This window comes from Amphimedon queenslandica, unplaced genomic scaffold (assembly GCF_000090795.2).
Source record: "Amphimedon queenslandica unplaced genomic scaffold, v1.1 AMPQUscaffold_13111, whole genome shotgun sequence".
NCBI lineage: Eukaryota > Metazoa > Porifera > Demospongiae > Haplosclerida > Niphatidae > Amphimedon > Amphimedon queenslandica.
In genome coordinates, this window is record NW_003546653.1 from 4,278 (window position 1) to 17,093 (window position 12,816).

The 12,816-nt window shown below is 36.0% G+C and overlaps 4 protein-coding genes across 4 annotated transcripts in view; 2 read left to right on the top strand and 2 right to left on the bottom strand.

Moving 5' to 3' along the window:
- Positions 1-2,003, bottom strand: part of LOC100640381 (DNA polymerase subunit gamma-1-like) — a gene marked incomplete at its 3' end in the record, with an annotated part of 6,260 nt that extends 4,257 nt beyond the window's left edge. Inside the window, exons 1-4 of the mRNA XM_020001095.1 lie at positions 1,261-2,003; positions 696-852; positions 397-569; positions 114-308 (exon numbers count right to left, since the gene is read on the bottom strand). Of these exons, the coding sequence (XP_019856654.1) occupies positions 114-308; positions 397-569; positions 696-852; positions 1,261-1,962 (1,227 nt within the window). The remainder of the gene's footprint in view (positions 1-113; positions 309-396; positions 570-695; positions 853-1,260) is intronic.
- A 25-nt stretch (positions 2,004-2,028) lies between these two features.
- LOC100640130 (tropomyosin-like) lies at positions 2,029-3,948 on the top strand. The gene is made up of 8 exons (XM_003389219.3): positions 2,029-2,235; positions 2,287-2,420; positions 2,540-2,585; positions 2,778-2,849; positions 3,024-3,094; positions 3,248-3,323; positions 3,373-3,505; positions 3,642-3,948. Exons 1-8 carry the CDS (start codon positions 2,122-2,124, stop codon positions 3,722-3,724), a joined length of 729 nt encoding a protein of 242 aa, XP_003389267.1. The 5' UTR covers positions 2,029-2,121; the 3' UTR covers positions 3,725-3,948.
- Positions 3,810-10,495, bottom strand: LOC100640508 (dihydropyrimidinase-like). The gene is made up of 14 exons (XM_003389222.3): positions 10,444-10,495; positions 10,300-10,400; positions 10,065-10,249; positions 8,901-9,065; positions 8,684-8,745; positions 8,543-8,623; positions 7,365-7,554; positions 7,170-7,256; positions 7,042-7,111; positions 6,279-6,420; positions 6,148-6,231; positions 5,980-6,066; positions 5,105-5,284; positions 3,810-4,628 (listed from the first exon to the last, which is right to left on the bottom strand). The coding sequence occupies exons 1-14, from the start codon at positions 10,447-10,449 to the stop codon at positions 4,560-4,562; spliced, it is 1,509 nt and encodes a 502-aa protein (XP_003389270.1). The 5' UTR covers positions 10,450-10,495; the 3' UTR covers positions 3,810-4,559.
- A 44-nt stretch (positions 10,496-10,539) lies between these two features.
- On the top strand, positions 10,540-12,792 carry LOC100640634 (serine/threonine-protein kinase 16-like). The gene is made up of 9 exons (XM_003389223.3): positions 10,540-10,649; positions 10,696-10,748; positions 10,922-11,086; positions 11,277-11,429; positions 11,699-11,790; positions 11,892-11,948; positions 12,144-12,238; positions 12,307-12,373; positions 12,501-12,792. Exons 1-9 carry the CDS (start codon positions 10,562-10,564, stop codon positions 12,637-12,639), a joined length of 909 nt encoding a protein of 302 aa, XP_003389271.2. The 5' UTR covers positions 10,540-10,561; the 3' UTR covers positions 12,640-12,792.
- Positions 12,793-12,816: the final 24 nt, after the last annotated feature.

Below are 12,816 nucleotides of genomic sequence, written 5' to 3' on the forward strand. Positions count from 1 at the left end.
TTCTGATCACAAATGGTCTTCGCTAAAAATGGCTATTAAAAACAAGTCACATTTTCTGATACAGATCAATGCCCTTATGCTATGTAGAACGCTGATTCTACTGATTCCTATACATTCGAGAGGCTCACATACCTGGCCGACTGCATGAAAGTATTCCATGACTCATTGACTGGTAGGTACATTGTGCTCATTTCAAGCATTCCAGCTAATGTCACTGGATGAGGGCAATGATGCAAGAAAAGAGGATAAAGGACTTTAAGAATCTCGTAAGTACACTTGACATCTTGATAGCAGTAGCCCATTAGATCCTAAAAATAGGAGGAAAAGAGAGAGGGGGAGAAAGAGGGGAAGGAAAAGAGATATCCATCATAAACATGTACTCAACTACTTATGTACCTGAAAGTTATCCCTGATGTCACTCGAGTTTCCTTTAATAAAAATCTCAGACAAGCTTTTATCAATTTTCTCTCCTCCACAGTAAAGCTGGTACATGTCAGCCAAACTATTAGGAGAACTAACCTCCATCCATTTCTCTTTAGATAAACGAGATAGTTTTGCTACAGCATCAACTACAAATAAACAAGTAATTGCGATGCAACAACACAGAAACTACTATTCCGACACTAGGGAATATTGTCAATTTGTCATGCAATAGAGTCAAAGTTACATTGTACATGCATCAATAACTTCCTTACAAAACTCATCCTCATTATGGCTTTGTACAAATGCTTTGCTTTCCATTTCTTGCCGTTTTCGCTTCAAAGCCGAACGCCATAACACCTTCTGAGTCGAAGTTTGTCCTGATACGCACGTATGCAAACTTAGTGTATCCAGAAATTTTGTTTTTGGACCCTATAATTAAGAATCAAAAAAATTATGGTAAAAATAATGTTGGCCAATGTTTTGAATTATGTAAGTAGGTGTTGCATGCTGCTATAGGAATTGCTTTATAATTAGCAAGAGACACACTAGTAGCTTATATGACACATGACCTATCATAATACAAAGCTGGAATTGACTTTACCAAAAAAGGTAAAAGTATGACCAACATTCAGACTGTGTGTGATAGGGTTTGGATTATAAACAGGTTATGATCAAAGCACTGTGCAATGTCCACAATTTCATTTGATAAGTGTTTTATTACATCACAAACAAATTTTATAAGTGATCAATTTAAGCAAAATTAATTAGCATTATTGAATATATATAGAGGAGGGATATACAAGCAGAGCTAAAGAAAGGGACATGCAGGTTTCTCACATTGAAAAGATACTGCTCCTTGATCCTTGCTCTATCGTAAGACACATTGTGACCAACAACGATCCTCTCACTCCAACTCTCTCCTCCTTCCAACGGTATCAACTCATCAAAGTTAACCTTTGACTTCTCGGCAAAATCCCGTTCACTAAACAGCCTAGGGCTAACCCAAGAGTATACATTATTAGGAGACATAGCGATGGCTAGTTTAGGGGCGTGGCCTTCAGGCACACACACCTCTACATCAAATATGAGTGCCTTCTCGTCTGGAAAAGGTACGAGTGTAATAGAGCCATCATTAGAATAGCAAGTCCATCCAGGCTTGTAATTCCATTGCGTGGGCGGTGAAGAGAGAGACCCCTCACAAACAAGAGATGCTATCAATGGACGATATGGGGAGACCTGATCTTCAGCTAGTTTGGTAAAATGGCTCAATATGTTTTCCCCAAAAAGTGGAGGGAGGTTGATGTCGATGTTTTCTTGAGTCACTGTGGTTCCACTCCCGTTGGTCCATAGTCCGTGTTCCGATAGATGGGATACGCTCTTATTGATGGCTTCTTGTGAAGGCTCTGTTTGAGACTCAGCCCCAGGGAAAACCTGCTGGTAGAGAGACTTTGAGAGCATCTGCACGCCCAGAGGATTGAATCTCGTTTGATCCGAGAGATTTCTTATAAAGAATCTACAGCCAAACTTGGGGACAGACATATTGACCAGACACGTGGTAGCACGTGTGGATGGAGGGAGTGGCTAGCTCTGAAGTAAATAATCACTGCGCATGCGCAGTAGTATCTGTTATGTCGTGGGTGTATCCTTGAAGTTGAAGATTGAAGAAACAGAACAGAAAGCAAGCAAAGTCTAACCGTAATGGAGGGCATAAAGAAGAAGATAGCTCAACTTAGAGTTGAACTGGACGCAGAGAAAGAAAAGACGGAGAAAGCAGAGAAAGAAAGGAAAGAAGCAGAAGACAGGGCCGAACAGGTAAGCCGCCAATCCCTTCGTTTAATGTAAAAACCGTCTTTTTTTGAAAAGGCCGAGGCAGACGGAAAACAACTGAGCGGCAAGTTAAGAATGCTTGAGGAAGATCTGGAAAGTGCAGAGGATAGACTTAGTGACCTTACTGCAAAGTTCGATGAAAAAGAAAAATTACTGGAAGAGACTGAAAGGTGAGGGGCAGGAAAGGATTCTGAAGAGTACATGTACATTTAGTATGCATTACTTAAAATCTTAATTATTGTCTACTCTTTTTTTGTATTATTATTATTATTAATTTATTTATTTAAAGGGAGCTACGAAAGTACCAATCAGCACAAACTTCAGATGGAGACAAAGTGAGTATAGATTCAGTAATTCACACAAACTGTATGTAGTTTAATAATGGACATGCAAGTGTATTTACCAACCCTGGCGCTATAATGTAGTATGAATTTCATTTGCGTGTAAAGTTGTATGCATAATTACTACTATTATGAGTCTAGCTATTATGATAAGTCTTACCTATTAAATGTTTTGTTTTTTTGTAGCTTGAGACAATGGAGACAAAGCTACGTGTGAAAGACGAAAAATGCTCCGAGTTAGAGAGAGAGCTGGAGGAAGTAAGTTAGAGAAGGTGGGAGAGAGGTCTTAACTTACACTCCTATTATTGATGCGTCTAGTTTATATGAAACCATAACCATAACAACTATAATGTCATTGTTTATCTTTTCTCTTTCCTGATATTATTATTATTATTATTATTATTATTATTGTTATTATTATTATTATTGTAGTGCAAACGAAAGAATAAATTTCTTACTCACGACATTGATGCTGCAGAGACCAAGAATGAAGACCAAGCAAGGTGTGGCCTTAATGAATTTATACATGTATTTGAAAGCATATTTATGATTACTTTTTAATGAGATTTATGCATGACAACACAATGGGATTTACACTTTACCTGAGCATTCAGCATAGCATAATTTTACGGGCATTTTTGTTCTTTGCTTCACAGGAAAATTGAGGATCTTCAAGCCCAACTAAAGGATGCCCATGACTCCCTACAGCAACAGAGAAGGAACGAGAGAGAAGTAAACAGAAATCATTTGTGTTTATTATATTTCAATCCTCTCTTGATAGACTGAGTCAATTGAAGAGAAACTAACATCAGAGAATCAAACCCTAAAGAAGAAACTGGAAGAAGCTGAGAATCAAAATTCTGAGCTTGTGCAGAAAAACAAGAGACTTGAGCATCAAATTGATCAATTAGAAAGTAATTCTTATTTATTAAGCATATGCAGACGATTAGCATTCTATGGGGAATAATTCCAGCAGCTGCACTATTACATTTCAAATTTTTATTGTAACTGTGAGGTCACTACTCATTCTTCCTTCTGTATTTTTTGTAGCTGACCTCGACACAGCTGAATCAAACTTTGAAAAAACAAAGGCAGAGTTGGAAAGTACCCTAGCCGAATTGGGTGACTTGTAATGATTGTGTGAACATCTTATGACAGCTTTACTTGGGCCGGTTAATCAACTGAGACATTTTAAAATTATTATTATTATTATTGTCCTTTTTTTCTTACTATTGCGTCTAATAGACGCTTGATGTAGAGATATTTAAATCTCTCCTTTCTTAGCGACTTAGTCTTTACCATTTTTTCCATGTGCTCAGAATTATTATTTTAGAGATTTATTATTATGAATTAAGAATAATTTTATAAAGCTATAAGCCCGGTGATTCAATATTAGTCTAGTGATTTTTAAAGGGTGTGGTCGAGCGATGCTTGCAACTTGGTGGTGCAATATGAGTTGCATTAAAACCAAGCAGAATTTCACTGATTCTATAGTCTATTGTGCAGCAAAACCAGAACTCCTTCAATGTCTACTGTCTTCACTGCAGCTCCAATAAACGTTACTCTATTCTACGACACAGGCTAAAAGAGAAGGTGGTTTCTTAAGATGTGTGCTTGCTCTCCTTTCCCGGCAACTCCCGCCATTGGCCCGGAGGCCAGCATCAAGTCCTCTACAGCCAGAGATCCTGGCCCAGTCTGCGGACAGTGTGGCGTCCCCTGCAGTCGTCCCAGTGTCATTCGTGAAGAATATTCCACAAAAACTTTATACTGTACTATACAGTGCTATGCTGAGTCACTCAAGAACTTTAAATTTTAAAAAAGACAATTTTTTATTATGATCAACAATAATCATTACAATTATTTTTACTATTACACTGTTAACTTTCCACACACTATTATTATTATTTTAATTATTCTCAAAGTAAAGAAAAATTATTTCATTCACCACAAAGGCAAGAGGGCCTCAGTTTATTTCTTGCTCAGGTCTATGACGGGGCCAGTGTAAGGCTCACGCTCAACCTTTTGTGGCTGATCAACCTAAAAATAAAGAAAAGAAATACTTATACTAGCAAGAACTCGTCATATCATTATAATACAGTACTACAATGAAATGTGATGTAGAGTGACAATTTGCTTGTCATGGATTTCGTGACAATGGAACTAATGGGTTTTTGCTTGTCACGGATTTTGTGACAATCGAACCAATGGGTTTTTGCTTGTCACAAATTTCGTGACAATGGAACTTATTGTTTTTTTTGCTTGTCACGGATTTCGTGACAATGGAACTAATGGGTTTTTTGCTTCTCACTATAGCTTCAATGCACTTGCATTCAGATCACAGCAGCTGAAATAACAACAGCTACAGGTCAATTTTTAGTCCCTAAAACGTCTGTGGAAAAATTCATGCAATATATCACTTTAAATATCTACAATTAGCATGTGTATCACATCCTAATAGTGATGATTATAAATTAAGGAATGATCTCGTTACCACCAAATCCATTAATTCTCACCTTGTCCCTCTGATGGACTCTAGAGTACACAAAGTCGGTCCAAGGCTGACGAGGGATAAACTTGCCACTCCCCTTGACCACGTCTATCTTCCCGTGATCAACGACAACCTTACCACGAGAGATGACATAAACAGGGACACCATGACACTCTAGCCCCTCGAATATGTTAAAGTCAACAGCCTGTGAGAAAGGAAGGAAGGACATGATACAAAAACAAATTTCAATTCAATTATGAATGACAGTGTAACGCATTTGTTTGCATTAGATGTGTACTATTATTACTTGATTACTACTTGTTAATGGTAATAGGAACAATTAGACAGTGTCAATAATACAAATAGGGAGAAAGAAAGAGAGAGAAGACAATGTAATGTACTGGGGAAACAGTGAGAGAATAAGATACATAGATACATAGGACACCTTCCAACAAGCAAGACATTGTATATATCATTAGCATAAATGAAAAATAGCCCTCATAAGCCACTCGTGTGGATTTAATAATTAATGTTTGTTAGCCAGTTAATAAATGTGTATATGATACAAATTTTCAATACAATAATTATCATCAAATATCATTTGATATTACTTATCAGTACTCCACACAGTGTTTGCAAGGAAAGTGTAATAGAACTGTTTGGTGATTACAATCAATACAGATGAAGAGGCTATACCAACTGTAACTATAACAGGACACACACACTCACACACTCACCACACAGACAATGATTCTTCATCACATTTCAAAGACACAAAATAACTTGAGCTTGTTTGTGTTACAAATAGTACATCAATGACACACAAACACATTTAACACACACACACGCTTACAAATGTGGGTATTATGTGTATAAGTGTATGTGTAATGTGATTCTTACCTGATGATGTGTCTTTGCAGATATGACTCTAGTCTGGTCTGGATCCCATACAACAATGTCTGCATCAGATCCTACAGCAATACAACCCTAGAACAAACAATTATCATCATCATCATCATCATCATCATTATTATTATTATTATTATTATTAAATTATCTAATATTTACTTTTCTTGGGTAGAGGCCGAATATCTTTGCAGCTGTTGTTGACGTAACATCAACAAATCGACAAACGTCCATTTTACCAGTATACTATTAAAAAATCATGAGCACACAAACTGAGTCGACTCACAACTCACCACTCCCTTCTCCCAGACTACGGACATCCTGTCCTCTACTCCGTTGACTCCGTTTGGAATGCTACGGAAGTCGTCCTTCCCAAGCGCCTTTTGGTTACCACTGAATGTGCAGTTATCAGTTCCAGTACAATCCAGATCACCACTACATTTACATAATAGCAATACATACAACCAAGAGTAGATGATAGTTAGAGAGAGTGTCGAACTGCACTATGCTAGCTGGAATATGACCGCGTAAAACTTTCTTGCGCATCTTGGGCATTCCCGCATACTGGGTGTGGCTGAGAAGAATAAAATGGCTGCCTAGTTTGCTCAACAAGGTTTACTGGCCGTTTTGGAGTCTCTGCTGTAGCTGCACTGCATAACAGACTTCAGCAGGATTATAAAGTGTACTAGCATGATGTCTAAAGCTTCTTCAAGTGTTCTCCACTGTTCCTTATGCAAACTTCTACACGTGTTTTTAGTAGGTACACCCACGCTTCAGGTCTCACGTGACTTAGTTCTACGCGGTCATATTCCAGCTAGCATAGNGCAGTNCGACACTCTCTCTAACTATCATCTACTCTTGATACAACGAGCAATAAATACAATATCCAATCAATTTATCACAAATTATCAAGTTTACTGATAACGTGTTAATTTTTCAGCTATGGTCTTCTGACCAAAAACTGCTCCCATAAATGTCACAATTTTATTCGCATGTCATTGCTATGACTGCTTTTTAGAAAGTTTGAGCTGATACACAAATATATAAAGTATTTACTTTGCAAGGAGATCCATGAGGTAACCGGGTGTGGTCGTATCAGGACGAAGAGGGGGCCCCATCACATGACCTTCAGATAAAGAAATTTTTAAAAATAAAAATAATAAGCGATTATAATTTTCATGTACCAGCTGCATGACGCCAACACTTGTGCCAGTAGTTAGTCCCGTCGGTTCCAAGACAGGCAGCAATGGGCTCACCAAACACAACAATACCTGACAATGAGAGAGAAGGATGAAGGCCAAGATAGAGAAAGAGGGGGAGAAAGAAAGAGGAGAGAATATGGGAGAGAAACTAAAGGGAGAGGAGAGTGTGTATTTTACCTTTTCTCTTGGCAGCTGAAATCTCATCAGCAGCTGATTTGCTCATAACATGAACCACATACAGAGGACAGCGTGTTTGATTGGCAAGCATGATGGCACGTTTGACTGCTTCGGTCTCAACCTCTTCTGGACGACACATCTCGTGACCTTCGGGACCAGTAATGCCCCTCTCAACCATCTCCTTTGATTTCTAATATATAAATAAATAAATTAACAAATAAACAAATAAATAAATTAATAAAATAATAAATAAATAGATAAATAAATATATATAAATAAAATATTGGTTTGAACTTTGAATACAGCTCCAATTAGTAGTACTATTATTATTATATTATTATTATAATTACTATAGATTGTAAGGTAATTCTGCAATTAGTTCTGTATCAAGCATTACTATTATTGTTAGTAAAATAACAAATCATGATAATACATTTACTAATAATCCTACCACTACCAATACCACTACTACCAACACCAACAAGGTCCAATGAATATATCTCTTGTTACTATCACAAAGAAACAATAAAATTGAAATGGTATTCATGGGAAGAGGTTTACCAGGATGACATGTAAGAATGAACTGTTAGACACACAAGGAATGTGTGTGTGGCATGTTTATGCAATAATAGAAGTATATATATATACATAGAATTACCTTTATGACTTAACAAACAAACTATTCTGTCCTTATTCTCAATATGATGCTACATGGTATACCTGAGCTTCAATTTGGACATACTTGTACTTGTACAAGATGGCGTGTACGTGTACATTAAGGAGTGAAGGAGTACATGTACATAATGTATAGAAACATGCAATAGTCAGAGACTACTCATTCAGTAAGTACAAACATGACATAAGGTAGCATATGGTGGTGTATTAGTATGACATTACAACCGGTAGGTATTCGTAATATGCAGGAAAGAAGGTAAACATGATTCTACTCAAGTTTATCCTTAGATAATAGAGCACAATGATAAAAGCCACCTGTTTTCAATATTAATTTAAGAGAGCTACTTTTAATTAAGCGTTTATAATACCATAATCTAAATTTCTGTGGGTTAAAAATTTTGTTTAAAAAAACTGAGGAACTTAATTCCAATTTCCGACTAAAAATTGCTATTCATTTTTTTTAGTTATAATTACTATAATATAATAATTTGACTAAAACTCACAACAGCGATGAGGTCGCCATTTTCAGCATGAACTTGAGCAAGAGCACCAATTTCCTTACACCTTGCAAAGGCTTGAAGCATCTGAGAATCAGATATAGACGCATCGTCACAGACACGTCTCTAAAAAGCCACACCACTCACCTCATCATCGCGAAGCATGAAGACGTCTTTGTATGCCATAAACATCTTGAAAGAGTTTATACCTTTGAAAAAAAAATTATTAGAATTTGATGCAATTATTACGGGTATAATACTATTTCAACAGAAATTAATTCTATTATTTTTGTTCAAAAGAACAAGTACAGTATTGATTTGCTTTTATAAATTACTTGCACTATAGCTAGTATTAGATACTGACCTTTCTCTTCAACTAGGACTTTCATTTCTTCTCGGACTTGAGGGCTCCACCAGGTCACACCGACATGAAACGAGTAGTCAGAGCAAACCTTCTCATCCGCCCACTTCCTCCACTGATCGTAACTTGCCAGCAATGAAGTACCTCTACCACCCAACACAAAATCAACTGAGAAAAAAAGGAGAAGGAGGAAAAAAAATTGTCAATAACTGAGTTGGAATCAACTCAAACTTTCTATGTAGCATAAGGGAATTAATGTGTATCAAAAAATTTAATGAAAATTGGGGATGATTCTGGAGCCATTTTTTGGAAAAAAAACTATAGCCTTGGGCATTTTAAAAAATTGGCTCATTTTTAAAAATGCTCATAACTCGAAAAATATTTGTTGGAATTAGCTCAAACTTTCTACACAGCATAAATACATCAATACGTATCTGAAAATGTAATAAAAATTGGGGGTGATTTTGGAGCCATTTTTTGGAAAAAACCATGGGCTATAGCCTTGGGCATTTTTCAAAAATTGGCCCGTTTTTAAAAATGCTCATAACTCAAAAAATATTTGTCGGAATTAGCTCAAACTTTCTACACAGCATAAGTACATCAATATGCATTAGAAAATGTAATAAAAGTTGGGGGTGATTTCGGAACTATTTTTTTGGAAAAAACCATGAGCTATAGTACATGCTTGCTACTTTTAAAAAAGTTATAAATTTTGTTAGAATCAGTTTAAACTATCAACACAGCATTAACATAAATTATATTATTACATAAAAATGACATAACAAAACTGATTTAAAATACACATGCAATAATGTAAGAGAGACTTATGCATAAAACATAATTTTGTGGTTTGATACTATCGTGACAAGATTCATTTCTACCAACGTTATGACAATGAGGTTACACAGCATGAAGATAACAAAGGGGCTACCATAATACCTTTCAATGGCTACCACAATAATACCTCCCATTATGAGGAAGATGAATGGATCAATACCAACAATGACTCAAAATGAAGGATTGAGAATGCACGCTTAGTTATCACTAATCAAAAATGTAGGATTGGAGGATAAAGCTGATTTCAATAATATTAAAAAAACTTTCTCATTAGTTATAAATTCAAATTAATAATAACAATAATTATTATTGGTCCGGCTCATTTCTTACTAATCATAGTTGTCCCTCCAGCCAGTCCGGCTCTTGTTCCATGATAGAAATCATCTACGGCGACCGTGCCCATAAAAGGCAACTGCATGTGAGTGTGTGTATCTATTCCGCCAGGAATGACAAATTTGTCAGTTGCATCAATTTCCCTAACTCCTTCAACTACACGAAGATTGGGACCCACTTCTCTGATAAAATAATTAATATTTTAATTAATAATTTAATTATTTTTTCTCACTGGATTTTCCCGTCAACCACATAAACGTCAGCTTTAAATTTCTGGTCGGCATTGACGACCGTCCCGTTCCTTATCACGAGTTTACCTTCAGTGAAATTGAACTAAAATGCAGTGTAAAAAATTAATTAAAATAAGTGAACTCACAGCCATTTTTTGCAAAAAGAAAATGCGTGCAACCAGTTGAGCTCCACCCACGCAACAAAATTAATTAATGTGTAGATATTAATAGGCGTGGTCTAGTTGTGGGTGGGGCTGGTTAAACATGGGTGCTCTGTGGTCGCTTCTCTTTGGAAGAACTTTGAGCATAAATGGAGAGAGCTACAGAGTAGTGAGACGGATAGGAGAAGGAGGTAGTATTGTATAAAATATTGGAGCAACTTTTAGTCTCTTTTCTAGGATTCTCTTACGTTGATTTAGTCCGAGGAAGAAACGGAGAGCAGTTTGCGTTGGTAAGCACCGACTGTTGCTTGTTTTAGATAGAAAAATTGCTGGTCTGCAGTTGATTGTAAAACCATAATTTATTATTAATTACAGTCTAGTAGATCGAGTGATGTTTAATAAGAAAAAAATACTCTAGTTTTTTCTAGTTCACTATAAAATAATATAATTTTTCTGTCTTTAGAAACAGTTGCTGATACAAGTGGAAGAACAGAGAGAGTCCGTGGAGAGAGAGATATACATGCATCAAACGGTCACTCACCCTAATGTACTCCAACTGGTCGACTCACAGATAACAGAGCAAGGGAATGGAGAGGCACGGGGACTCCTCCTCTTTCCATTTTATCAGGTTCGCCTTTGCAAAAGATTAATGCTATCATAATTATAAAAAGAACACCCTGCAGTTTAATACAATAACTGGCAAATACTTGTCTCAATTAAAAGCATTACCTTTACCATAATTGAATTATAAACTATACAGGTAGATTGTTTCATATTTAATTAAAATTTTAAAAACATTGAATTATTTTATCTTTTAGTATGGGACGTTAGAAGATGAGATTGAGGCTAGCATGTCCCGTGGTCGTAAGATCTCAGAGGAAAGGATACTGAACCTATTCCTCTCTGCCTGTCAAGGACTCCATGCACTTCATACCAGTGGTAACGAAGGACTAGCACACAGAGACATTAAAGTATTTATTATTATTATTATTATTATTATTATTATTATTATTATTATTATTATCATTATTATTATTAAGTACAATAGTTAGAAACAAAACTGGTTAAAAATGCATACACTTAGATGTAGAAAAATATAGAATTTAACATGGAAAGCAAATTTATAATATTATTATTATTACATTATTATAATAGTAATATTAATAGCATTATTAGTAGTAGTAGTAACATCATATGCTCGTCTGCTTTTGATTATAATTCTTTTGTATTTTTATATTAGCCTGGTAATTTGCTGTTGAGTGACAATAAGGAGGAGCTTGTGATAATGGATCTCGGCAGTGCTGCTTCCGGCCAGGTCACAGTTAACGACAGGTGGGCATTAATAAGAATACAAAGATGCTTGCGTACTGAATATATATTAGATATTATTAATATTACAAAGAGACTGTCATATATAATGCTTATAATATTAGGAAGGAAGCCATTGCCCTCCAAGAGCACTGTGCTCAGACATGTACGGCAATGTACAGGTAAGTGCCTATACCCAATAACAAGAGTAGATAATAATTAGAGGAGAGTGTCCTACTGTGCATATATCCCCTGCGAATGTGACTCTTCAATTCTACGCCGTGATGAAGCAGACCCTATAGCCAGTAGGACACTCTCCTCTAATTGTTATCTACTCTTGCCAATAATCAGTGATTGACTTTCATAAATTATCTCAGAGCTCCAGAATTATTTGAAGTTCCCTCTCAATCTGTCATTACGCTAAAGAGTGATATATGGTCTCTCGGATGCTCCATCTATGCAGCTGCCTTTGGTACGTATTATGTATGTATGTCTATGCTTCATAATTTCATTCTCGTGTGTGTCTATATGGTGGCATAGGAACGAGTCCGTGTGATGGATCTGCTCTGTCGGCAATGAGTGGTCGTATCATGTTCCCCAAGAACCAGTAAGGAGAGAAGGAGAACAAAATAAAATAAATTACGATAAAAATATTATTACAGACTATAGCTTGCTCCTATAGTGACGCACTAAAGTAACATCATTAGTAATATTTTGTCTCTTTTTTCAATTAGTTCTTATTCGCTTGAGTTCTGTAATCTCATTACGTGGATACTTAAAGTGAACCCTGAAGAGAGACCGACTGTACAAGAGGTAGAGCAACTCATTGGTACTATTCTCTCTAAGCAGGTTACTCCTCATGGAAATGTATAACCAAACACCTGTACACTAGCAACTTCTATTATTATTATTATTATTATTATTATTATTATTGTTATCTCATCATAAATGCTATTATTATTATATATGCATCACTACTAAAATATAATATTTATTATAATAATTAGTCTTAAATCGTATAACGTATTCAACGTCAAAGCTGGCATGCAC

What these genes read in the sequence shown, in the direction of transcription:
- LOC100640130 (XM_003389219.3), top strand. Translation starts at nt 2,122, where the DNA reads ATGGAGGGCATAAAGAAGAAGATAGCTCAACTTAGAGTTGAACTGGAC. An exon ending in TAGAGAGAGAGCTGGAGGAA is followed by an intron (nt 2,850 to 3,023) that starts GTAAGTTAGAGA and finishes TTATTATTGTAG; the next exon opens with TGCAAACGAAAGAATAAATT. An exon ending in TCAAATTGATCAATTAGAAA is followed by an intron (nt 3,506 to 3,641) that starts GTAATTCTTATT and finishes TATTTTTTGTAG; the next exon opens with CTGACCTCGACACAGCTGAA.
- LOC100640508 (XM_003389222.3), bottom strand. An exon ending in TTCAGCTGCCAAGAGAAAAG is followed by an intron (nt 7,257 to 7,364) that starts GTAAAATACACA and finishes TCTCATTGTCAG; the next exon opens with GTATTGTTGTGTTTGGTGAG. An exon ending in GAGTCCATCAGAGGGACAAG is followed by an intron (nt 4,629 to 5,104) that starts GTGAGAATTAAT and finishes CTTTATTTTTAG; the next exon opens with GTTGATCAGCCACAAAAGGT.
- LOC100640634 (XM_003389223.3), top strand. Translation starts at nt 10,562, where the DNA reads ATGGGTGCTCTGTGGTCGCTTCTCTTTGGAAGAACTTTGAGCATAAAT. An exon ending in TCCTCTTTCCATTTTATCAG is followed by an intron (nt 11,087 to 11,276) that starts GTTCGCCTTTGC and finishes TTTATCTTTTAG; the next exon opens with TATGGGACGTTAGAAGATGA. An exon ending in TAGCACACAGAGACATTAAA is followed by an intron (nt 11,430 to 11,698) that starts GTATTTATTATT and finishes TTTTTATATTAG; the next exon opens with CCTGGTAATTTGCTGTTGAG.